The following is a 27,415-nucleotide window of genomic DNA, read 5'->3' on the forward strand; positions in this document are numbered from 1 at the left end:
AACATAGGATTGGTTGCAGATGTTTGACAGGATCCTTGGACATTTCCTGCTTGTGACCAAAGAGGGAATGGTGGCTCTCCCCTTGCACTTTGCACATGTATCATCATTTACTGAGGTGTACTCAGAAACTTGTTGACAGAAAATCCTTGAGTAAAAAAACAGTGTATAAAGACCTGAGTAGAGAGTAATGTTGAGTAAATACGTGTAAAGGTGTGTAAGTGTATAGATGAGAAAAATTCTTCTTCGTTGACAGTGTTGTAATATACTCATTTATACTTTTTCTATTTTTGTTTTATGGATCTGTACTGCACGCTTTATTACTGTATTATAGCTGTGTGCTTTGCATAGAGAACTCTCTGCATCTCATTTAAAATTGGTAAAAAATAGTTGTTTTGTTGCTCCTGCGTGCAAGAGGACTAATGGGAACACAGAAGCATTATTGTTTGGAAGTACCGGATCCAAGCACTATACCAGCCATTCTCAGCAAGGGTTGTATGGAACCTTAGGGTTCCTCCAGAGATTGCTAAGACTTCCTTGAGCAGTGGCTATGATGCCACTTAGTAGAGCCAGCTGCACGATACTAGGAACCCAGATGAACTGGTTTAAGCAGGGGTCCCTTGAGGCTTGAAATTTCATAGATTCCTATTGGGTAAAGTTCAGAAAGACTGCTATAATATATTTTGCATTGAAAGACCAAATTTGTGGTGGAGAGTTCACACAGCGATTTTGAAGCTGCACCATAAGTTCTCCAATGCTAAACCTAAAGATTTCTAGTATATTCAATGGTGCCTGAGCGTGGAGTTGCTTGAATCTTGGAGCTCATTGCATCAAAGTAGTGAATGAGTTTATTTTGGGGCAGAGTGATGTGTTTTGGCCCCAATAGACCTCAACAGAAGCATCTGAAAACTGCATGACAGCATGTGTTTTCTTTACAAAAAACATAAGTGCGCTGTCCTCAAAGCATTTTTTATAATAAGATTATACATATAAACAGATATATAATAAACTTGATGAAATTCATAAATAAGCAAAAAGGTGCCATAAAGTGCAAAAAAAAGTCCATATAGAGTGCCACAAAAAGTTCAAATAAAGTGCAAACAATAGTACTAAAGACTTAGTCCTTGGTATTCTCTTTAGTGTGGAATAAATCGGAATACACCACCATAGGAAAATGCTCCCAGTGCCTCGTCACCAAAAAACCGTTAATAGGGCTTCTTACCAGATGATATGATCTTGCAATGAGATACAACATCGCCTTGCTGCCTAACAGCTAAATGTACCACATAGTGTGTTGATTTTACCAAAACAAATCTATTAAAAATATAAAAATGCACTTAGTGCAAATTCTTAGCGTGTATTTAAAAAAAACGGCCAGCATATCTGAGCTACAACCCAGCTTATGGAATGACGTCATTGATTGACAGGGCTTTGTGCATGGAAAACTACAAGGCCAGGCAGCTTTTGCGGCTGTTGGCTTGTAGTTTTCAATTAATTACCACTGTGGAGCACCGTGATAGTTCCTTCATGCTTCCTGTCAGATTGTATCTGCTTGCCCGTATGGGATGTAGGGAAAGCAGATACACTTGCAGATCTGCTGGCAAACTGCTGATCGCTGGTGCATTGTTTTACAGCAGGGGTCAGCAACCTTTTTTCACTTAAGGGCCGGATTCAATGTATGTGAATGCATGGAGGGCCAGATTCACCTGCTAATAAATGAAGATAACTTTACACAGCCCCCGCACCTCCAGCTCCCTTTACATTACACAGCCCCCTGCACCTCTGGGCTCCTTTACATTACACAGCCCCCGTACCTCTGGCCCCCTTTACTCTACACAGCTCCTGCACCTCTGCACCACTTTACATTACACAGCCCCCATACCTCTTGACCCCTTTACCTCACACAGCCCCCCCTTGCATATTACACAGCCCCCCAGCTGTGTAAGCACGGAGGGATGGGGCGCTTTAAAATTTAAAAAAGTTTCCCTTTTTTATAAATTTTGTTTATTTTTACACTGTCCCTTTTTTAATTTTATTCTTTATCACTTTTATTGATTTCACAAGGAATGTAAACATCCCTTGTGACAGTAATAGTCAGTGACAGGTACTCTTTATGGAGGCATCTAGGGTCTATAAGGCCCCAAATCCCTCCTTTACTCTTCTGTAAACCGGAAGTGATGTCATGACATCACTTCTGGGTTACTTTTGAAGAAGAAATACACCGATCCATGTAACAAAATCCCTCTACTCCACTGCCTCTTTACATGGAAAGGGTGCTGGCACTGCATGCATCAGGAAGCATATAGTGAAAAGTCTGGATGTCCGCACTCCCATAAAATCACCTTTTTATTGAGCCATGATAGAAAAACGACAATCCATACAGTAATGGGGGTACAAATACAGCACAGCACCAGGGAAGGTGTGAAACGTGTTAGCTGTGCTATATTTTTACCCCCATTGCTGTATGAATTGTTGTTTTTTTATCATGGATCAATAAAGATGATTTTATGGGAGTGTGGCCATCCAGACTTCACTATCTGGGTTACTATATCCGAGACCTGATCGAAGCCAATTCCAGCTTCGTTCAGGTCCCTAGCCAGCCAGCGGGTGTGCAGGCTGGTCGCTCGGGCCTCCCGGGGGGACAGGATAACAGCTTTTTAGCCTCATCGGTTGTCATCCCAAGAAAGCCAACTGTGTAAAAAACGGTACAGGCATCACCCCGGTGCAACCTCTTCAAGCCGAGGCCACATATTTGCATACGGTCGTTGTAAAGGGGTTTAAATGTCCGTAGGCCGGGTGTACGTGAATTCATCATGTCCACTAACGGGCTGGACATTTAGAGGCGGCAGGCCGGGTGCGGCCCGCAGGCTGTAGGCTGCCGACCCCTGCTTTACAGGCTCCAATAAATAATGCACTTTTTTTTTTTTTTCCCAAAAGGTGAACTTATCCTTTAAGTTACAAAGATATGAGGTGTGAGGTATGCACTAAGTCGCTGTGCTGCAATGAAATGTAGCTCTGTATCGTCCCATCTGAAGATGACTCTTGACTGCCGTGTTGTGTGAAGTGCGTGTACCCCACGCATGACAGTGATTACACAGTGTACTCTGCACACACAGCCACTCTACAGTGTTTTGAAACTGGAGATTCATAAAAGAGCTCTTTGACAGTAAAACTATAGAGCAACAAATATAGACTTTGAATGCCATGGGTAAACACGCAAGTAGATGATAAACAACCACTCGGAACATGTCACAACTTCTATTCCATTGATCCATTTTTAACGCAAGTACTATATAAACTATGTAGAAAATGTAATCTTCAAACTAAACTCCAGGCATATATAAATACAGAGTTGAAGCTGAGACCTCTGAAGGGTGAGTCCTGTGTGAAGTACCTGTGGTGGGGACATCTGGGGGGATTCAGGGAGAGGCTTTGATACACCAGTGTTGCTGTCTACTAGGGGAGGTGGTGGTTTATCCCTGCACCCTCCCTGTTTGTGTTAAGGTGCTAAGTGCCGCTGTGACCTTCTGTCCTTTTTTCCAGAAGCCTCTACACCTGAAAGACTGGCCACATGGAGTCCATCGAATGCACCTGCTACCTCAACCTTAGTGACAGCCTCTAACCATTCTACGCAGTATGGGCCGGCTACTATTATTGTAGATTGTATATTAGGCCTTTCTGTAAAAAGTGTATCAAGCATTCAGCACAAAAATATTTAACTTTAACCACTTGCTTACTGGGCACTTAAACCCCCCTCAGTCCCAGACCAATTTTCAGCTTTCAGCGCTGATGCACTTTGAATGAAAATTGCACGGGCATACAACACTGTACCCAAATTAAATTTTTATAATTTTTTTCCCACAAATAGCTTTCTTTTGGTGGTATTTAATCACAGCTGGGAGTTTTATTTTTTGCTAAACAAACAAAAAAAGATGCAAAAAAAATAAAAATAAAAAATCATGTTTAACAGCTTAATTCTTCTGGTAGCTCAGAGAAACGGGAGGGAAGCTTTGGATGAGGCCATGGTAGACCCTTCCAGACATTCGCTTTCCTTAAAGAAAATAGATTTGTTGCAAAGAACAAATTTCTGATCTCTTGAAAATCCTCTTGATGCAGGAAAAGCCGTACAGAGGATTGCAGGGTATATCTTTTTTACCAGTGTTCTAATTATTTAATCCTTAAGGAATACATGGATCCAGAAAGGAAGATAATTCTCAGGTCCTGGAAGAGGTTAGCCTTCAATATTGATGTATTGGTAATGAGAAGAGAAAATTTAAAATTTTTCTTAACCACTTAAGCCCCGGACCATTTTGCTGGTCAAAGACCAGACCACTTTTTGCGATTCGGCACTGCGATGCTTTAACTGACAATTGCGCGGTCATGCGACGTGGCTCCCAAACAAAATTGCCGTCATTTTTTTCCCACAAATAGAGATTTCTTTTGGTGGCATTTGATCACCCCTGCGGTTTTTATTTTTTGTGCTATAAACAAAAATAGAGCGACAATTTTGAAAAAACGCATTATTTATTTTTTACTTCTTGTTATAATAAATATCTCCCAAAAAGTTATAAAAAACATTTTTTTCGCTCAGTTTAGGCCGATACATATTCTTCTACATATTTTTGCTAAAAAAAAACCGCAATAAACGATTAGTTTGCGCAAAAGTTATAGCGTTTACAAAATAGGAGATAGTTTTATGGCATTTTTATTAATATTATTTTTTTTTTTACTAGTAATGGTGGCGATCAATTATTTTTATTGTGACTGTGACATTATAGGGGACACATCGGACATTTTTGACACATTTTTGGGACCATTGTCATTTATACAGCAATCACTGCTATATAAATGCAGTGATTCCTGTGTAAATGACACTGGAGTGAAGGGGTTAACCAGTGGGTGGCAGTGTAGGGGTTAAGTGTTCCTAGGGGTGTGTTACTAACTGTTGGGGGCTGGGCTTTACTTTAGTGAACACTGATCTCTTCTCCAATCACATGGAGCAGAGATCAGCGTCACTTGTTGCTAGGCAGAATGGGGAGATGCTGTTTACAACGGCATTTCCTCGTTCAGCCACCCCGTGAGACGATCGCGGGCATGCCCGCGGCAATCGAGTCCGCAGGACCCGCGACCGGACTCATGGGGATCCTGACCAGCACGGGCAGGGCGGCAAATTTAAAGGGACGTACAGGTACACCCATTTGCCTGCCCGTGCCATTCTGCCGACGTATATCGGCGTGCGCTGGTCGGGAAGCGGTTAAACTGGATGCTGCCCTATCCTAGATTTCTAAAACGGCTGACCTTTCTTTCGATGCAGGTACAGCCTTTCTTTCTGATGTGTCTAAAGTCCTTAATGGACTGATGAAACAACCTTTTGAGACTGTCCAAGATTCTTCTCTTAAAGTGGATGTAAGCTCTCACATACACCCAGTGTGGTGAACAGCCTCAGATGATACACAGAGATGAAACACATCTCCCTACATAAGTTTTTTACATGTATATCTGCTGTCTTCTGTTTTATATACTGTTTAGAAAGTTCAGGTGTTAGAGATTTTCTCTTCCTGTTCAACTCTCAGTTTGAAGTCTGGGCACACAGCCAAGACAGCTGATTGGAGGAAAGGCACCCCCCCCCCCCCCCCCCCCATAGGCAGAGACTCTCAGAGCTCTTCTGTGAATAGTTTAGCTTTCTGCTAATCTATTTATAGTAACCTCCCATACACAAATTTCAGGCTGGTTTTATCTCCTGTGACAGAGAACTTGAGTTGTCATGCTGAAGGGAACCTCAGAAAGCCACTTGACTTAGTGCTTTCAAGAGAGAGAAGAAAACACTACAGATATGTGCCTAACTTAAATTACATAAATCTGGTTTACATCCACTTTAAAGCCTAACTCCATGTTTCTTGTGAGTTTAAATAGTTTGCTTGGACCAAACTGGTCCAAACAAACTATTTGCTTCACTAACAGATTTTCCAACTGTATGTAGCATCAGGTACATACAATATACAATGCTGTGTTCCAGCAGCGGGACAGGGATTTTGTGTCCCACTCCCGGCACAAAATCGAGTCAAGTTGAGCGCTGCTCATTAAGGATGAGCCAAACACCCCCCTGTTCGGTTCGCACCAGAACCTACGAACAGACCTAAATTTCTTGTGAACTTTAGAACCCTATTAAAGTCAGTGGGACTCGAACATTCAAAATCTAAAGTGCTAATTTTATAGTTATTGTCCTAAAAAGTGTTTGGGGACCTGGGTCCTGCCCCAGGGGACATGGATCAATGCAAATTTTTTTTTTAAATTCGGGAGCACTGATTTTAATAATGATTAAAGTGAAACAATAAGTGTAATATTCCTTTAAATTTGGTAATGGGGGGTGTCTTTAAAATGCCTGTGAAGGGGCGCATGTTTGGGTGTCTTTAAAATGCCTGTGAAGGGGCGCATGTTTCCTGTGATTAGAACTGTCCCTGCACAAAGTGTAATTTCTGCAGAAAAAAAAAGTCCTTTAAAATCACTCGTGGCTATAATGAATTGTCGGCTCCTATAATACAGAGAACACTCATTGAAAGTCATTGATAAAAAAAAAGCATGGGGTTCCCCCAAATTCAATTTCCAGGCCCTTCAGGGCTGCTATGGATATTGACCCCGCGTCAAATTAAAAAAAAATTGACGTTGGGTCCCCCAAAAATCCATACCAGACCCTTTATCTGAGCACGCAACCGGGCAGGCCGCAGGAAAAGAGGGGGGGACGAGAGAGCCCCCCCCCCTCCTGAACCGTACCAGGCCACATGCCCTCAACATTGGGAGGATGCTTTGGGGGTCTGTGACCCCTCAAAGCACCACGTCCCCATGTTGATGGGGACAAGGGCCTCATCCCCACAACCCTGGCCAGTGGTTGTGGGGGTCTGCGGGCAGGGGGCTTATCAGAATCTGGAAGCTCCCTTTAACAAGGGGACCCCCAGATCCCGCCCCCCCTGTTTAAAATGGTAACCCATTTCATAAAGTGTAAAAAATAGTTAAATAAGACAAACACACTTTTGAAAAATTCCTTTATTAAAAAAAAAAAAAAAAAAAAGATTCCAGCGGTGGTAATCCACTCTTGCTATCCAGCGACGGATGATCATCTCTCCGGGGTCCAGCGATGACTGATCTGATCAAGCGACGGGTGATTTCTCCCTCCAGCGCAGTCCATCCATGCATCCATCTTCTTTCTCCACTGTCGGAGACACTGCTGGATGCCGTCGCCTGACATTTCTTATGAGGAGGGCAGGGCCACCTGTCACCTGACCCCACCCCCCTCTGATGCTAGTGAGGGAAGCCGGGGTTCCCCAATGACGTATGGGTGACCCCGCCCCCCTCTGATGTAACGTAAACCTGCGTTACATTATATATTGGCAATATTCTAATTGCCAAGATGTTTCATACATAAGGAAAATGTGGAGAATAGTACAGTCCACTATTGAGTTAGTTATTAAAGTTACACTCTGGTCAAATATGAACATTTTGCATTTAAAGTCCAACTCCAGGATATTAGCAATATTATATTGGAATGTTAGCAGCTGTCGTAAAAAAAAAAAAAACCCTGCTTTGTAGGAATGGGAGTGTTTTCTAGTGAAATACGTTTATTCATTTAGGCAGAAATAAACCAAGCTGCCCCGGTCCCCCCTGTTGAGCTGATTGGGCCTGGGTCCAGTTGTACTGCCTTATCAGCGGCCCTGCTGCATATACAAACTGGTTTTACTATTGTGGGTTTAGTAAAATTTTAATTTTATTTTAATTTAATGGTCTAGACTGTTGTAATATAAAGTTTTCAGAAACAATTTACACGCTTTTGTTTTATTTCTGTCATACAGTAATAATAAAGTGGACCATCTGGCTCCCACCCCCTCCCTCTGTCATAATTGTATAATAAAGAAAAAAAAAAAAAAAAGCTACTGCTTTCTTCTGGACATACGGTTTATTGCAACAGCTGCCGGTCACGGTTTATGATCGTGTAATGGTAGAATGGAACATGTGACTACTGTGATAGCCAAATAACAGAGACATGACTTGGAAGCCCTGGCCTTAAGGGCCAGATCCCACTGGCAGAAGGGGGTTTAAGAGACACTGTCACTTTGCCCATTCAGGGTAAAGTGACAGATTGTGCATGCAAAGGGACTTGTCCAACCCAGTGGTCCCCAGCACCTTCTTCCACTGGTCAGCCTGCAAAAACACAGTACTTGTAGGTAAAGAGAAGCATGTAACAGTGCTCAGTTCTGGTCATCAACCACTAAGCCCAAGCATGTGGCCAAGAATAGTGTCACTTCTCCTACTAACGTCTGACACTAGACTGCTACTGCCATGATTGGGCATTGTGACAGTGTCTAGTTAATTTACAGCTTTGTTATGCGAAGAAGGAAAATCAGTTCCCTTACAGAGAGCTCAATACATTACAAGGATTGCAACGATAGTGCAGCCTCATCGGTGGCCACCAGTGCATCCTATCGGTTTCATAATATTGCAGCTTATTAGTGTATATGAGTTATGTTTTGATTTCAGCAGGGAGGCGCACAGTTAGGCGCACACTGGATTTATGGCAGCTCAGCATTTTTTTTTTTGTACATGAGGTGCACATGCTGAAATCAATGAAAACTCCTTAAACTGCATATTCAGTGAAAGTTCATATACTGCAAAGTTTGCCTTGATTTCATGTACTGCAAAGGGCTCCATGCATGCTAAACTTTCACTGAATGTGCACTGTTTAATGGGATTGTAGCACGCATGGAGCACTATATTGCAATGTGATCTGTATATATTAAATCCACGTTAAGCACTGTATTCTGCTTGACACATGCACAAAAGCAATAGCAATTTACCTGCTGTCCTGGCCGCTGCTGCCTGGGCGTTCCCGTCATCATCTTCTCTCTCCTCCTATTGTTACAGAGAGGCCCTGCGGCTGAGGAGAGGATGCAATCGAAAAAAGCCACACTGAGGGTAGGTGGAGCTTAATGCTCCACCATCATCAGTTCCCCCGTGCACCCGGTCTGGCCAGTCACTCACCGGCCTTTTTATGGGGGCACCAGTCGCTCCCAACCCCCAGCCCCATACTGCCCATAATGTGAGTTCCGCACAGCAAGCCGGCCACCGGGACTGTATTTGTGCGGTAGCCAGGAATCAGGACGACAGGTCGGGGGGAGCTTTTTTTTTGTGTGTTGAAACTAAACCAAGGATAGTACAAGTATTGAAAATGAGTTTCTGCAGCCAACCACTCTGTTCCTACAAGTATAAACAATTTTGTATACAAAAGACTGGTGTTGCGCAAACTCTAGATGCACTTATATACGCTACAGTTTGAGTAACACCAGTCTTTGTATACAAAATTGCTTTTATTACCTGCTGTTATCCACATACTTGTAAATTTCTAGCAGAGGCAGCGGTCCATTTCTCTTGACGTAGGCAATGCCCCCAGAGCTAGATTTCCCATGAGCCCTTCCCTGCATGTAGTGTGTAGACTCTGTGGAGTCCTGTAGTCTAGCTAGCAGGGCTGGCAACACTGGTTTAGATTTTCATGCAGAAAAAGGTACTGTGTTGTCATCCCAAACAGGAAGTTAGGCGCACACTGGATTTATGGCAGCTCAGCATTTTTTTTTTGTACACGAAGTGGTTTTTAAAGCATAAAATAAGGGGAACCTTTTTATAATACCCGATTTTAACGGAGTGTCCCTAATTCGGAACAAAGCCCCTCTTTCCTCCTCATATTTTTTTTTTTTTTTATTCTTTTATTAAGTTTTCAGTGCAAGACATACACAGTAAGCAATACAATCTTATGAAATTTTCGGTCGTACACTTCATTTCCATGTACAAACAGTAGAGATATGCAACCGTATGCTGAGAATTTATAACACAAGTATAATGTACATAAGCGCTGATCCACAGGGACGTACCGTGCCGTCCTAGTTAGGAGAGCTGGTACTTTCCTCCTAATTTGTCCCTCATTCTGGCCTGATCTATATAACTCTCTATAAAATGCACTAATTATCTATCAAAAAGTGTTTCCGGTGATGAATCTTTCATGAAGTTTCTAAATTGCTGCATTTGTAAATTCCAAAAGCCAACATAAAAGGAATAGTATTGGTAAAAAGGCGCTTGTGGGTTTAACCAATCATATTATTATTTTTATTATTTTTTGTATAATTCTCCTTTAATTGGGGCATGGCAGGGGGTGTGTCCTAAGCCTATATACTTTCCAGCTTTGCACAATGTAAAGCCTCGTACACACGATTGGATTTTTGGCCAACCGAGCATCAGACTTTTGTCCGAAGGGTGTGTGCCAGGAACGTGTCTTGCATACAAACAGTACACAATTGTCAGCCAACAAACGCAAACATAGTGACATACTACGTGGAATTTCATCCCTTGAGCACCACCTTTTGGGCACCTTCTAATGTCGTGTTTGTTGAGCATTGATTCCGAGCATGCGTGCTTGTACTTTGGACTTTTGTGTGACGGACTTATGTACACACTATATGAAAATCTGACAACAGACCATTGTCCACCGAAAATTTACTAGCCTGCCATCCAACGTTTGTTGCCCGAAAGTTGGACAACAATTGTCTGATGGAGTGTACTAATGGTCGGATTTTAGGCAAACAGTCTGTCATCACACAATTCCTTGCTGAAAAAACGATCGTGTGTACGAGGCTTAAAGGGGTTGTAAAGGTAAATGTTTTTTCACCTTAATGCATTCTATGCATTAAGGTGAAAAAACATCTGACAGTGCCTGCGCCCCCAGCCCCCCCCCGTTGTACTTGCCTCACCCCTCGAAAGTCCCCCGACTTCCTTTCCACCGTTCAGCCTGGCCGCTGATTGGCTGGAGTGGATGGATGGAAAGCAGCGCAGCCATTGGCTCGTGCTGCTGTCAATCACATCCACTGACGTGGAGCGCCGGGGGGGCGGGGCTATAGCCGCTGGCTGTATCACGGGAGCGCGCCCGCAGATGCTTCTCACCATGCGAGGGAGCTCGCATGAACGTGAGAAGTACTTGTGGGAGGAAGCAGAGACAGCTGCCGAGGGACCCCAGAAGAGCAGGTTCGGGGCCACTCTGTGCAAAACGAGCTGCACAGTGGAGGTAAGTATAACATGTTTGTTATTTAAAAAAAAAAAAAAATCACTTTACAATCCCTTTAAGTATTCATATCTCATAACTGATGGACTGCTGGGGAAACTAGAAATCATTGAAGTAGTCAGCACTACTATAGAGTTGGCTGTGATGTCCTGTGATGTCCTGCTTGGATTCACAGAGAACGGTTTCCTCTCCGCACACTGACCTTTAGCGGGGGGTCACTCAGTTGGCACAGATGCTATTCATAGAACACCTTCTTTTTTTCAATGAATACAAGGCATTTTCTGATTGGACTTAGTAGAGTTTGACATCACCACTCCTCTTCTCCACATCTTTTATTGTCCCTAACGCTATCTTCTAGCTGTTCCCTTGTATACAGCATGCTCTGCAAGCAGGAATGAATACGGAGCCCTGGATTTCATACAGGATAGCCTGAAATATCATTAGATAAAAGCTGTTAGTGGAGGGGAGCTTTTGAAAAGATTTTTAAGGTTAAGTTCACACAGGTGATCGAGCATAGGGTTGATCAACTCTTTGGTGCCCTCCAGCCCCCCACTTACGGTGGGACATGGCCTCCGCTCAGGTTGGTCTCCATTGCCCTGACCACAATGCTTCATTTTGTGGTGCAACAAACTAGTTGATTTTGGCAAGTAGTGCCAAATGATTGCCATGCAATTGCTGCATAGTATTTCAATGTACAAAAAACTAATTTAGGAGACGGTAGTATTGCTTTCTATATGCCTATAAACCAGTGATGGTGAACCTTGGCACTCCAGATGTGTTGGAACTACATTTCCCATGATGCTCCACTACACTGCAGAGTGCATGAGCATCATGGAAAATGTAGTTCCAAAACATCTGGGGTGCCAAGGTTCGCCATCACTGCTATAAACCAACTTTTAACTGGCTCTGAAAGTTTCCCACTGTGTTTTTGCTTTTCAGAGGGGCAGTAGAACCTGCCGACTGTGTAAATGGGCCCTGAGGATGTGATATGGGGAATGGGGGGGATAAAAAGTAGCTGTGATCATGTATGTGATAAATAATAAGGCAAGCCAGTATACTGGGGTAGAAAAAGATGGTACAAAATAAGTGATTTTAGAGAGCAAAGAGAATTAATCTGGCCCTGACACCGGATTATACAGCAGGAACTAATTTGTTTTTTTTTCTATCTTGTTCACATGGGGTGTACATAACCATACATCTATGAAGAGCTGTGTTTACGCACTGGCTTTTTGGCAGGTCTATTACTTATTGTAAATTTTATTATATTTCACATGAAATAATGTTCTTATATTTTCAGATGACTGATCTTTAAAGTGTAGCTGTTGCTTTATAGCTTAGAATGGCATTAAGTGGAAGACTGTGGGGGATTATTCTGAGGGAATTTGGATGTCTTTGTTATTGGATCTTATAGTTTCAATAATTTGTTTGCCAGGTTTATAGTTTGACCAGATTAGCCAGCTCAGGATTGAATAAAACTCTGTGCCCATTTATCCCATGAAAGGAGCTGATTACAGGCCTATTAATGGTAATTCATTCTTTAGTGCTAAATGAGAAATAATGTCTTATTGTTCTACTGGGCTACCCTGAACTGCTACCCTGAATTGTTGAAAGCTGAGTTGTTTTTGAGTAACCATTTTAAAGCCCAAGTGAACTTTAAGTGTAAATCCACTAGACATGTGCAGAGTAAAATATTTCATTTCGGAATTTCGTTTTCGTCCGAAAACTTAATTTATTTAGTTACTCCCAAAATTCGTTTTTATTTATTACGTTTTTCGTTCAAAAATTCCATTCGTCCGAAAATCCACATGAATTACGGTCGAATCGGTCTTTGAAGGCTTATGGTGTCTGTCGAATGTATAAAGAAGATTCGACGGAGCTAGTATATAGCATACTTTAGAAACCCTATTAAAGTCTATGGGACTCCAACGTTCAAAATCTAAAGTGCTAATTTTAAAGACTAATTTGCAAGTTACTGTCCTAAAAAGTGTTTGGGGACCCGGGTCCTGCCCCAGGGGACATGGATCAATGCAAAAAAAAGTTTTAAAAACGGCCGTTGTTTTGGGAGCAGTGATTTTAATAATGATTAAAGTGAAACAATAAAAGTGTAATATTCCTTTAAATTTCGTAAGGGGGGGGGGGGGGTTGTCTATAGTATGCCTGTGAAGGGGCGCATGTTTCTGGTGCTTCCAGATTCTGATAAGCCCCCTGCCCGCAGACCCCCACAACCACCGGCCATGGTTGTGGGGATGAGGCCCTTGTCCTCATCAACATAGGGACAAGGTGCTTTGAGGGGTCACAGACCCCCAAAGCATCCTCCCAATGTTGAGGGCATGTGGCCTGGTTCAGGAGGGAGGGGGGCCGCTCTCTCGTCCCCCCCCTCTTTTCCTGCGGCCTGCCAGGTTGCGTGCTCGGATAAAGGGTCTGGTATGGATTTTTAGGGAGACCCCCACGTCAATTTTTTTTAAAATTTGAGGCAGGGTTCCCCTTAATATCCATACCAGACCTGAAGGGCCTTTTTTTTTTTTTTTTTTTTTTTTTTTAATTTTTTATCAATGACTTTCAATGAGTGTTCTCTGTATTACGGAGCCGACAATTCATAATAGCTGCGAGTGATTTTAAAGGACTTTTTTCCTGCATAAATGACACTTTGTGCAGGGACAGTTCTAAGCACCAGAAACATCCGCCCCTTCACAGGCATACTATAGGCAACCCCCCCCCCCCCCCCCCTACGAAATTTAAAGGAATTTTACTCTTTTATTGTTTCGCTTTAATCATTATTAAAATCACTGCTCCCGAAAAAACTTCCGTTTTTAAAACTTTTTTTGCATTGATCCATGTCCCCTGGGGCAGCACCCGGGTCCCCAAACACTTTTTAGGACAGTAACTTGCAGAATCTTTTCTCTCTGTCAAATCTTTTTTCTCTGTCGAATATTTTCTCTATATAATCTTGGACTAATAGAGGTAAGGTTAGGCACATTCGACCACAGGTTCTATAGACAGATTGTTATTGTCAGAGTCATGTCGAATCTCCTATTCTATATCGAACTGTTGTAACAATGAAAACGAAAATAAAGCATTTATTTATGTAGGATCTTTTTTCGTTTTTCGGATTCTGTGCTTTCGTTATCGTTTGTCAAAACGAAAACGAAAATAGCTGAAATTCGGACGAAAATGCATTCGGACGAAAACGAATGCACATGTCTAAAATCCACTAAATGCATCACAACAAAAAGTGTGCAAAGGCTTACAGTTCTTTTTCTTAATAAAGCAGCCACAATCTGAGTAGAAAAGCCTATGCCCTGCCAGCATGCTGCAAAGCAGGACATTTGCTTTCTGTGTGTAGTCAGTAGTCTCTTTGCAGATGTTTGAGACACACACCCCTTGTGAAGTCATATATCCTATAAGAATTTCACACTAAAAATAGCGCCTGTAAAGCATCTAAAAATTGCCTCTCATGCCTCCCCACTGTGAAAACCCCAGTGCTTTCACACCGGGGGCGGTGCGCTGTATACAGTGCATCTACACCACCCAAGCTCATTGGAATGAATGGGCAGCACTTCGCCTGCTAGCAGGGGTTAAAATCGCCCCACTAGTGGTGCTTTATCGCTAATGGCTTGCTGCCCTAGTGTGAAAGCAGCCTAACTGTGCAATCAGCAATGCTCATCTGCTGATCGGAGAGCTCTGGTTCTTTGGAGCAATGCATTTAGTTTTCTATTGGAAAAAAAATGTAAATTGTTTATTTCTGGATGACCTGCGTGATGGCATGAATTGCATTCTTGCCTTCTAATATTGAGGACCAAGGTTAAATACCCAATGATGCACTGTGTGGAATTTGTTTCCCCTGTGCTTTTGTGACTTCTCTCTTGGCATGCCAGTTAATCCACAGCCCATGCATGTATAGCTTCCAGGGCTATGATGGGGACAATATACCCCAAGCTCCTTCAGGAACAGAGTTATCTGAATTGTCTTTGTACTCCAAGACCCCTTTCACACAAGCACTTTGCAGGCGCTATAGAGCTAAAAATAGCACATGCAAAGCACCCTGAAAGAGCCGCAGCTGTGTCTCCAGTGTGAAAGCCCCAAGGGCTTTCCCACTGGAGCGGTGCGCTGGCAGGAAGGTAAAAAAAAGTCCCGCTAGCAGCATCTTTGGAGCAGTGAAGGAGCGGCGTGCCTATTGAAATGAATAGGGCAGCGCAGCTATACCGCCGGCAAACTGTCGCTGCAGCAGCTCTTTGCGGTAGATTTAACCCTTGGACACTAGCAGAGGGGTAAACCTGCCCTGTTATCGGCCGAATACCGCTGCTAAAAGGAAGGTAAAGCAGCGCTAAAAATAGCGCCATTTTACCACTGCCACCCGCAATGCCCCAGTGTGAAAGGAGCCCAAGACCCCTTTCACACTGGGGCAGTTTTCAGACACTTTAGCACTGGAAATGGCCTTTGCTAAGTGCCTGAAAACCGCTTCACATTATTCCAGTGTGGCTTTTCAAGCTGGGCCGGTGCACTTGCGGGATGTTCTGAAAAGTGCTGCAAGCAGCATCTTTTGGGGCAGGATGGGAACACTAAATACAAGCAATCCACAGTAGATTGCTTTTCTGAGGATGATGAAGGGAGGTTTGTGGGCATTCAGAAGGTGAAACTGCTGCCTCCCGATGCCATTTTTATTTTCATTTTCTTTCACTGAACGGAGAGTCGAACACTTGACTTGCTGGGAGAATTTGGCAGGTCAGCTGTCAAGTTAAAATCGCAACACAGTAATACAAAGCATTGTGACTGCGGAAATGTGCCGCTTCTTGAGCAGCACAAAGTCCACTTGTATAAGGGTGGAGGGCTGCCGTAAAAACGGCGATCAGCCACCTATTTTTACCGCCCCTGACTGCCAGTGTGAATTGAGCCTACAGCATAGCATGATTGTTGGGTGCCTCATAAATTACATTTAAATTCAAAACTAAAACAATCTGCTTATATATTTGTGAAATAATGTAACAATTTTTCTAAATACAGTTAGCGTATGTGTCACAAATCTGTCCTCAGGATAGGGCTCATGTTACACTTGAGTTTAGGGGCTTTTGGCGTTTTGATTTTCCAAAGCTCCTTTAATCTCAATTCCATAAAAGCTTATTTGTCCATGCACACACAGGCTTTTACCAGAGTTTAGGAGCTGCTTTGGTTAGGGATGGATCAAGGATAGGAAAGTTTTGACCGATGGCTGCAAAACACTGCAAAATCGATTTTGCCACATTGTGTTTTCCCGTGGCTGGTGGTCAACCTAGTCTTTGTTACATAGTAGGTGAGGTTAAAAAAAGACACAAGTCCAACCTATGTGTGTTATGTCAGTATTACATTGTATATCCCTGTATGTTACGGTCATTCAGGTGCTTATCTAATCGTTTTTTGAAACGATCAATGCCCCCCGCTGAGACCACTGCCTGTGGAAGGGAATTCCACATCCTTGCCACCCTTACAGTAAAAAACCCTCTACGTAGTTTAAGGTTAAACCTCTTTTCTTCTAATTTTAATGAGTGGCCATGTGTCTTGTTAAACTCCCTTCCGCGAGAAAGTTTTATCCCTATTGTGGGGTCACCAGTACGGTAGTTATAAATTGAAATCATATCCCCTCTTAAGCGTCTCTTCTGCAGAGAGAATAAGTTCAGTGCTCGCAACCTTTCCTCATAACGAATATCCTCCAGAAGCGAAAAAATGGGAAAAAACTGCGCTACGGAATACAAATGGTATTGAACGGAAGCTGCAATTCAAAATGTACACCAAGAATACACCAAACAGAAATAGAAAAAAGAAAGGACTGCGCTAACCACGAATACCCAAATGTGAGTAGGGTATGTATATGTGCCAGACCCACGATATGGGTCTTAGTATCTTAATGTCTCCAAGACCACCTCCAAAGTATAATGCAAACCATATACAAATAAGTGCAATTTAAATGCAAAAACAAACCATAAATACGTGTCAAGAGTGTGAGTTCCCCAAACACAATATGAGTAAATCAAACTCAGTGCATATACCTCTAAAAATAAAGAGTTAAAAAATGGAATAGAATATGAAAAAAATATTTGCAATTTTTTTACATAAATGAAATATCAAGAAAAAAGATTATATTTAGAGACACCCTATATAATGTCCATATAGTCATATGTCAAAAAATAGTAAAATGTCCATATAGTAAACAAACACCAGTGAAGCTTTACTTCACTGGTGTTTGTTTACTATATGGACATTTTACTATTTTTTGACATATGACTATATGGACATTATATAGGGTGTCTCTAAATATAATCTTTTTTCTTGATATTTCATTTATGTAAAAAAATTGCAAATATTTTTTTCATATTCTATTCCATTTTTTAACTCTTTATTTTTAGAGGTATATGCACTGAGTTTGATTTACTCATATTGTGTTTGGGGAACTCACACTCTTGACACGTATTTATGGTTTGTTTTTGCATTTAAATTGCACTTATTTGTATATGGTTTGCATTATACTTTGGAGGTGGTCTTGGAGACATTAAGATACTAAGACCCATATCGTGGGTCTGGCACATATACATACCCTACTCACATTTGGGTATTCGTGGTTAGCGCAGTTCTTTCTTTTTTGAATATCCTCCAGACCCTTTTATTAGCTTAGTTGCCCTTCTTTGTACTCGCTCCATTTCCATTACATCCTTCCTGAGGACTGGTGCCCAGAACTAGACGGCGTACTCCAGGTGCGGCTGGACCAGAGTCTTATAGAGCAGGAAAATTATCGTATCTCTGGAGTTGATTCCCTTTTTAATGCATGCCAATATTCTGTTTGCTTTGTTAGGCTCAGCAATGGCATGCCAAGCTGCTGCTGCTATCATCTACTAGGACCCCCAGGTCCTTTTTCCATCCTAGACCCCCCCCCCCCCCAGAGGTCTCTCCCCCCCCCCCCCCCCCCCGTGTATAGCTTGCATTCATATCTTTGACACCCAAATGCATTTTTTTTACATTTTTCTACATTAAACCTCATTTGCCATGTAGTTGCCCACCCCATTAATTTGTTCAGATCTTTTTGCAAGGTTTCCACATCCTGCGGAGAAGTTATTGCCCTGCTTAGCTTAGTATTGTCAGAGGGGTGTGTGTATATGTGCTACTTGGCCACCACGCATAGAACAGCCCATTCAAATGAATAGGCTGCCCTATGGGTGTGGTGCCAAAAACACTCATTTGTGTGCCGCAATTTCATGTGTGTTTACAAAGTGTGAATGCAGACTTGGTGTATCTATATCCTAAAAACAAAATGTAATAGATTGCAGCTTATCAGACCTCATATGTAGTGGCAGCATTTGTTTTTTTCTTTTTTAGGCCTTTCCTCCTTATTTTTACCTGGTATGCAAACGGCACACTTTATATCCCTTTTACGTCCACGCTTGCATCTCCTTCGTATCTATGTAAGGAGCCATGGCTTTTACAAAGGCTAGACTTCAAATGTTTATCTTTATCTCCATTACATGGTGGATTGATGGGACTAGAAGTTTACAAAAGAGAGATCGCTTTGACAGACCACAAGAGTTGAAAATTACACTATTTCTAGCAAGAGCAACAAGTATTTATTTCTGTTTCTGCTAAATATGTTCACAAATGAAAACAAACACAGCCATCACAACGAAGGACTGATAAACTGCAATACATTACATGTTTTCTTTTGTGTTTTAGATGCACTTTAACGCTAACGGAAAAAGTGGTTGCAACCTCTGGTTGGGACAGAGCTGTATGAATCACAAAAGCGACTGAACAGAATTGCAAATATTTTGCCAGCTAGAACAGCAAAAAAGCTTAACGTCAAATTCGCTTTAAGATTTTATTCCACACTTGTCTTTTGTCTTTGAGATTGGGGTCAGAGTTGCAGAGTTGCAGAGTTAGGAGACCCCTGTCCATTCTGTTCAGAAGCTCTGGCACTGGGTCCTGACATCAGGTGCTTTAGGAGCAGACACAAGGTTAATAGTGTCACCAGATGCAATCTGAGATGCTCCGGCTGATGAGATGAGGCTATTTATATCTGATTGGAAAACATTGAGGATCCTAAATCCTGCTGCTTGTTCTCTTCTGTGTGTTTCTATTTCATCCTTCACATCTCTATTTAGAAAAAAAAAATAATAATAAATTCTCCAGAGCCTCTCCCATCCTCTGGAACTCGCTACCTTCAGGCGATCCCTGAAAACTCATCTCTTCAGGAAAGCCCATCACGTCTCTAACTAATCTTTTACCACTTCCATCTGCTCATTCCCCACAGTTGCAACCTTTTGTACCACCTGCCCCAACCTATTAGATTGTAAGCTCTTCTCAGCAGGGCCCTCTTAATCCTCTTGTATTTTATTGTATTATAACTGTATTGTCTCCCTTTTAATATTGTAAAGAGCTGCGTAAACTGTTGGCGCTACATAAATCCTGTATAATAATAATTAGAAAGCAAATTCTGAATGGTCACGTTTTAAGTTCAGGCTAGAATTCAAGAGCGACTGTTTCAGCCTTCTTTTATCAATGCTGTAACTCGGCAAAGGTTCTAAAACTGGCCATACACTATATATAAACTTTGCTCAGTGGGTGGCAATGTTGGCTGCCTCCTCTCCCACATTTTTTGATTGAAAAATTGAGGGAACCCTGCAGAAAATTGTCGTCTGAAAAGAGACTGCTTCTAGTTGGATGCAGGGCCGTCTTTAAGGCAGGACAAAAGGGGCAGCTGCCCTGGGCCCTGTCATTGTTGTGGGGCCCAAAGCAGCTGTCTCATACTTGCCAACTATCCCAGTTTACATTCCTTTGTCCTTTGAAGTTTTAGTCCTGTGCTGTGTCCCAATATCTGTGTGAAGTGCTGGTACTAATGCTCTGCCCTATTGTGTACAGATGACTCACCTGCAGACCCTGTGTTTACGTGTAAATAAGCGACATTCATATGTAAATTGCATTGCCATGCATATGTAAATAGCTGAGGCCAACGGAATTGATATGTAAATAAAGGCAGTATTCATATGCATATCCTGCCCCGCTGCAGTGAGGAGATGTGTTGTAACCTATAGCAACCAGTGAGCAGTATTACTGTACAGTAATCTCTAGCAGCCAATCAAAAAGCAGAAATCATGTGCTGTAACCTCTAGCAACTAATCGGTGAGCCTTAAGGAGTGCTGTAACCTCTAGCCACCAGCCAGTGAGCGGTAATGATATGCTGTAACATCTGGCAACCAATCGCAATCGCTGCCTGTTCTGATGCAGTAAACTGATTTTAAGTCTAGCTGCTATTTATTTTATGTCTCAGAGAAGGTGGAGAGTGAAATTGCATGGGGGGAGGGGGGCCCTAAGAAAATTTTTGCCCAGGGCCCAATCAATATTAAAGACGGCCCTGGTTGGATGCAGTCGCTGTTTGGGTATTCTGATAGCTGGAGGAACTGGCTGTCAAAAATATGAGAATTTGTTGTTAGCCTGCAGGCTGATCAAAAAATAAAAACTTAGTGTATGGCCAGCTTAACTGACCTTTACTCCACATAATGTTATTAATGCTATCTGTGTCTATTTCTGAGAGAATACTCATAATAAAGTCAGAGAGATTTCTCATTTCCTGTTCTAGTCACCACTTTTTACCAGGACAGGAAGTGAGGAGAAATCCCCCAAATAGGGATAAAAAAAAGCAGAGGCTCTACTTCCTATGCAACACATTCAAAACCAATAAAAAAAAAATTCTGGAATTCCATTTGAAATGTTTGCAAATGAAAATATAAGTACATGTAAACTCAGATTCATGTTAGCGTAAAATAACAATTGCACTTCTTCTTTTAAAGCAGAACTTCATCTAAAAAGGGAAGTTCCAACTTATGTTTCCTTTCCTTAATGAATATACCTAGTTTTGACAGATACCCGCTCCCACTTCTACTGGAATCACCTAAACGTTCCCAGCAGAAGTTCACCCCCCACCCCTGCATGCAATATCTTGGACCACATCATCTGTTCCAGGAGGCTGCTGATCCATTCACAAAGCATGACACATGCGCATGCGTAGGTGTGTAGTTGCAAGGAGTCAGAGCCAGCTTCCCTCAGTAAATAGGGCCCGTGCCATGGACCGAAGACCAGTGAAGTACTGGCCCAAGTGAGGACAGCACCGAATCGCTGGGCAGGTCCTCATAACGTTAATGGTCACTGATTGTGTTTTTTTTTTTTTTCTTTTATACTGTTTAAAACATCCAAAATATCTTGTGATCTTGCAGTTTTTTCCTGTTTTTCTTTCAATGCTAATCAAGACATGTACACTCCTTGCCAGTACTGGGAACAACAGGACAGTTCCATAGTCAGCCGGTGAAATAACAGGTTGACACACCCCCTAGTGTGATTAAAGGGAACTACACTACACTACACTACTACAAACCAAAAACACTATTTAAAAGATAAGTTCACTCTTACAAACGCACTTTTTTTTTTTTTTTGCAGGTAAAATAAATAATTATATATATATATATATATATAATATATATTATACACACACACACCATATTTATTGGCATATAACACGCACATTCATTTTAAGAGAAGTTTCAGGAAAAAAAAAAAATTAAATAAGGAACTTTGAACCAAAATAAGGGTCAGTGCCCATCTGCAGCCTCACCATTGCCATCAATGCAGCCTGATCGATGCCCATCTGCAGCCTCATCATTGCCATCAGTGCAGCAGCCTCGCCATTGACCTCAGTGCAGCCTGATCGATGCCCATCTGCAGCCTAGAGGGGACAGGGAGGGGGGTGGGATGAGCGCTGGCAGATAACATACAGTGAGAATCTCCTATCGTAGACAGAACAGTGGTCCAATGGCGGCCCAGGAGACGGGACTTCCTATTACAGAGGCACCAAGTAAACAGGAGATTCTCACTGAATGTAATCTGACGGCGCTCATCCCGTCCCCTCCCTGTCCCCTCAGAGGCAGCTAAAATTGAAGTGTTGGCGTATAACACGCACGCGCTATATATCATTTTTCTTTTCTTTTTTTGAGAAGTACCTGAAAAGCATTGTACAACAATCAGCAGTTTATGGGTGTAATACCATGGTCCTGCAGGCTGTCTTTGTATCTGTCTGCCCATACGTCTGATATGGGCAGGCAGTTACTCTAACAGGAAGCTTAGTGAACTACCAGGAGCAATCAACAACGCCCTGCTAGTGCATTGAGAACTGCAAGCCAACTGCCGCAAAAGGATTTCTGGACTTGTAGTTTTCCTATTCACAAAACACTGTGAATGAGTGTTTGTGAATAGCAAAACCCATTTGTTTTTAGGTGGTGACAGCTAGTGAGGAAGGGAAGATCCCCTGCAAAATGTCAAAACCAGGGGCTGGGGGAACCAGTACGCATTGCACCCTGAATATGTTACAAAAGGTGAACTCATCCTTTAATTTTTATTATTCAAAGCAAACTCTCCCATCCATCAATGTCTCCATGTTTTATTGAGCTGAGAAATCACTGTAAACCCCCCTACCCAGCATTTCTGGCTGTGGCCATCTTGCACCACATCCAAATAAAATAGAAATTTGGGGTATTTAGAAGACTTTTTTTTTTCCTCAGTGATGTAGCATGTGCATGCATATAGTAGCATAGTGATGTGCTGATTGTACTTCACAGGCACTTTTATTTCTCTCCCACAGCTGGGGTGTTCCGCTGGTAATAACCATCGCTGCGGTATGCTTACAGAAGATTGGCTATGACGCATCCTATGTTTCAGTGGGGTGGTGCTGGATCAATATAGATGCGGAGGACAGGCTCACATGGATGCTGTTGGCTGGAAAAGTGTGGGAGATCCTGGCTTACCTTGTCTTGCCTTTTCTCTACATCCATATAAAGAAGCACATTGGCAGAGCGGTATAGTACTCTTCGTTCATCGCTCTTAATGTCTCTTTGTGTACATTTTTAGCAGTGTTGCCAACCTAACACATTGAAATTTACTGACGCAACACCCAAAATTTACTGGCACAGGCAAGTTTTTACTGGCATTTATTTCCAAAAATTATAAAATTACAGTTTTAGGCTGGGTTCACACCGGAGCGATGCGGGAACGCCGCAAATCCGCAGCGTTTTCCCGCATCGCATGCCTCCCCGCCAGCAGTTCACACTGCCCTATGCGGACTGCTGGGAGTGTCAGTGAAATGTTAATGATACCCCCCAGATCTGTTTGCATATCGCAGTGCGATCTGCAAACTCGGACAGGAATCGGATCGCATGGTGTGAACACCCAGCCTGTCTTGGTTGGAGACAGTCTCTCTTCAAGCCAGGTGGTCCCTCCAGTTCAAACAGCACTGATGGTCCCGCTCCCGGCCTGCCTTGCTCCCACCCCGCAGACTCGCACACAAGGCTCTGGCTGCAGTGCTTGGCTCCCTTGCACCATGACATCACAGGACATGCTCAGGCACCGCCTCCACCAGAGCCGCCAAAACACACTGTAGCGGGGACTTGTATGGTCTTGGCTGGCTCCAGGCCGAGCATCACAGCCATAGTTTTTACTGGCAACCTTTTCTTTGTACTGGCCTTTACTGGCAGGAGAAAGTTGCCTGTTTTTTACTGGCTGCCAGTAAAAATACTGATGGTTGGCAACACTTCTTTTTACTCACTAAGCCTACATGTTTAAAGGGACCCTGTCATGTTTCTGAAGAATTCAAACTGTCAGGCCACTGCAAGAGGAGAGATCCTATAATCTGTGTCTGTAGCTTTTCTGATGTCTGCGTCACTGTTGAATCCTATAGTGATGTAAGGGTCAGAGGATGGAACTACGGCATTCTGCTCTGCCATTAGTTCTGTTTGGGCCATAGTTTTTCTTTTCAATATAAAGGGACCCTGTTTCTATTCTAAAAATATTAAACCACATGCATCCTTTAAAATTTGAATTAATAAATGTATTTCTTTTTTTTAACTGTTGTGTTAAAGGGATTGTAAAGTGACACTGTTATTTTGAAAAAAAAAAAAAAAAAAAACATGTTATGCTTACCTCCTCTGTGCAGCTCGTTTTCCACAGAGTGGCCCCGAACCTGCTCTTCTGGGGTCCCTCGGCTGCTGTCTCGGCTTCCTCCCGCAGGTACTTCTCACATTCATGCGAGCTCCCTTGCATGGCGAGAAGCACCTGTGGGCGCGCTCCCATGATACAGCCAGCGGCTATAGCCGCTGACTGTATAACACGGCTCCTCCCCCCGGCGCTCCGCGTCAGTGGATGTGATTGACAGCAGCACGAGCCAATGGCTGCGCTGCTTTCCATCCATCCACTCCAGCCAATCAGCGGCCAGGCTGAACGGTGAAAAGGACGGCGGGGGCGAGCGCGGGATTTTCAAGGGGTGAAGTGAAATGGGGGGGCTGGGGGCGCAGGCAGTGTCAGATGTTTTTTCACCTTAATGCATAGAATGCATTAAGGTGAAAAAACATTTACCTTTACAACCCCTTTAAATCTTAGTTCTCTGAAAGAATCATGAGCACTACTGATATCCACCCTCCAGGTGTCCAGATGTGTTGGATAGCAAGGACTCCCGGCAGGTGCTATGGTTTCTCCTCCTTGCTGCTACATTACTACAGGACACAGTAGTGACAGAGGGGTCATCAATAGGAACCACAGTATGTGATAACCTATGTTACTGGTAGAGCTGCACGATTCTGGCCAAAATGAGAATCACAATTATTTTGCTTAGAATAAAGTTCAGTAATCCCACAGCGTAACGTCATATTTCACATTATACAAAAAAAATTGGGCTAACTTTCCTGTTTCGTTTTTTTATTTTTTTATTATTCATTGAAGTGTATTTTTTCCCCAAAAATTGCATTTTTAAAAGACCGCTCCACAAATACAGTGTGACATAAAATATTGTAACAACTGCAATTTTATTCTCTAGGGTCTCTGCTAAAAAATACATATATATTAATATAATATAATGTGTGTGTGTGTTTGGCGGTTCTAAGTAATTTTCTAGCAAAAAATACTGATTTTAACTTGTAAGCAACAAATGTCAGAAAAAAATTTAGTCTTTTTAAGTAGTTACACTTACCTCATTTACAGACTGAAGTCTTCCTAATGTCCATATACAGATCATTGTTCTTAATGTTCATGTGTGTGTATAATTTATGATGCGACCTTCTCTCTCCAGCATAGGGCCTTATCAGAATATCGTCCAATCCTGTCCGCTGCGCCTGTTTACCAGCCCAGAACGATAGCTGACAAGAAGCTGATCTTCATCCCTGTTATATTCATCTTTCTCCGTATCTGGAGCACCATTCGATTCATCCTGACTCTTTGTGAGTCTCCAGCAGTGCACAACCCCATCCTTGTCGTATTACACGTAAGTATTGTTTTATTATTCCAGCGTAAACTGCAACTCTAAGTGACGAGGATAATTAATCATTGGACTAATAACATCCAGAGAACATTGCAGCTGTTTAATGTGAGAAAGTCCAATCCGTTTACTTGTAATCCGAGTTTTATAAATTCCCATCAAGTTTCTCACAATGCTTCTAGGCAGCCTCTGATATGATGCTGTGCTGTGCAATCTTCTCCTCCTTCTAAAGCTACAGTCAAGGTGTTCCAAACTACCAGAAAGCCAAATAGGTGAAGATTTCTATATAGGACCATTGATTGGTTAAGCCTACTGTCAACTATTTGCATTTAAATAGTAAAGAACAAATGAATGCAAGAGAAAAAACGACATCACCTTAACAGGTAGGCTGCCTGTCTGAAGAAGGTTAAAGAGGAAGTCAAATCTCCCACTCTGATGCTTATTTTCATTTAGTCTAATATAATAAGTAATTATCAAACTATAGCCACTGTAATCCAGCCCAAATCACATATTACTTACTGTTTAAAGAAACGTTAAACGTGTTTCCAGGGGTTAGGCAGCACCATCTTAAGTATTGTTTTTTTGAGTCCACATTGGAGTGTATTTCTGCCCTTACATTGAGCACTTCCTGTACTGTTAACCAAGCCTCCTTCTCAATCCAACGTTTCTATGGCAACACTGCTTCACTGTTCATAACTGACTTTTTTTATTTCATAGTATTTACTTGTGCCGACTGTCTAATGTTTGCATTTGTCAGTCTCATCAGCTTCATCTCTATGCACAACAGAGATGGACCTTAGGTAAGTATTAGGGGGTGCTTGGGAGGCTGCTGCACACAGAAGGCTTTTTATTTTAATGCATAGAATGCATTAAAATAAAATAAAAACCTTCTACCTTACAACCCCTTTTAATTATTCTCTGCAATGTAGCTGTAAAGCACAACATAAAAAAAAAAGCTAAAAAATAAAATAATTACTAAAAGCCCAACTCCAGGCAAAGTAAAAATAATGGCAAACAAAGGCTTGTTTTGTCTGGGGGAGAGGAGAAACAGTTTTACTTATCTGATCCTCTGCTTCCTGACAGACAGGGCTCTCCAGCCCTCCGTAGGTGGGCTGTCCCTCCGTATCCTCCCATCCAGAACAGGGCTTGCTGCAGGGAAGAGTGGAGGATCAGGTAAGTATATTTCCTTTTATTCAAAACAAAATATCAGTCACAAAATGTTACTGATCCCAATGCTCATGTATAAAAGCACTATAATTGATTTTGCACAATAGGCTGCTGCTATAAATCCAAAAAAATCATATACACTTATGCAAAAAAGACACTAAAGATCATTTCGGAATTAACAGCCCTCTCCTAGTGCTGCGTGCACTGTGTGCTAGAAAAGTTCAGTAATATCACTCATTAAGAGTTCACAGAGCTGGATAATGTAGCATGTATCCATTATAAAGTGTTTAGAGGACAGATGGAATCTTTAAGTTCCATCACCACTACATCACGTGAGCTCCTCTCCCCTATGGTAATGAACTCCCCATAAATGCAAATAAAGTAAGCCTTGTATCTCCAATCTTTGGTTGGCAAGTTATCGCTCAAAATTGAAGAATCCTCCTCAAATCGCAATAATACATATGACATGTAAAGAATGGGAACAAACTACATAGCGTAATCCTGTTTAAAACTTTATTCAAATTTCCCCCATAAAATATGCTTACAAGAATAAAATTCCAAACTTGCGTTTAAGTGTGGCTGTACAGCCAGCCTGCCTGAGTACTCTCACCGCTTCCTGTATAACCTGCTTGCGGTGATGCCTGGGACAAGTCACAAGCTGTCAACCGCGAAGAAAGGCAGCCTGGTCATGCCCTAACGTATTTCATCATCACGTCTTCATCAGAGGACGTGGCCACGCAGCACAGTTCATTCCATTTATAAGAGAACCTCCAAGCCCATTAACCCTGGATGGTCGTAACAAAACCACTCAAATCCGACATCACCAGTGATCTGGCCCTCACATATGC

General features: G+C 42.3%; 1 protein-coding gene across 1 annotated transcript in view; it reads left to right on the forward strand.

Annotated features, from left to right (window-relative positions):
- Positions 1-27,415, forward strand: part of GPR157 (G protein-coupled receptor 157) — a 79,107-nt gene that overhangs the window by 44,340 nt on the left and 7,352 nt on the right. Inside the window, exons 3-4 of the mRNA XM_077458054.1 lie at positions 22,740-22,953; positions 25,215-25,406. Coding sequence (XP_077314180.1) covers positions 22,740-22,953; positions 25,215-25,406 — 406 coding nt within the window. The remainder of the gene's footprint in view (positions 1-22,739; positions 22,954-25,214; positions 25,407-27,415) is intronic.

Source organism: Lithobates pipiens, unplaced genomic scaffold (assembly GCF_037356315.1).
Source record: "Lithobates pipiens isolate NorthernLeopardFrog02 unplaced genomic scaffold, aLitPip1_a1.2 Scaffold_27, whole genome shotgun sequence".
Lineage (NCBI taxonomy): Eukaryota > Metazoa > Chordata > Amphibia > Anura > Ranidae > Lithobates > Lithobates pipiens.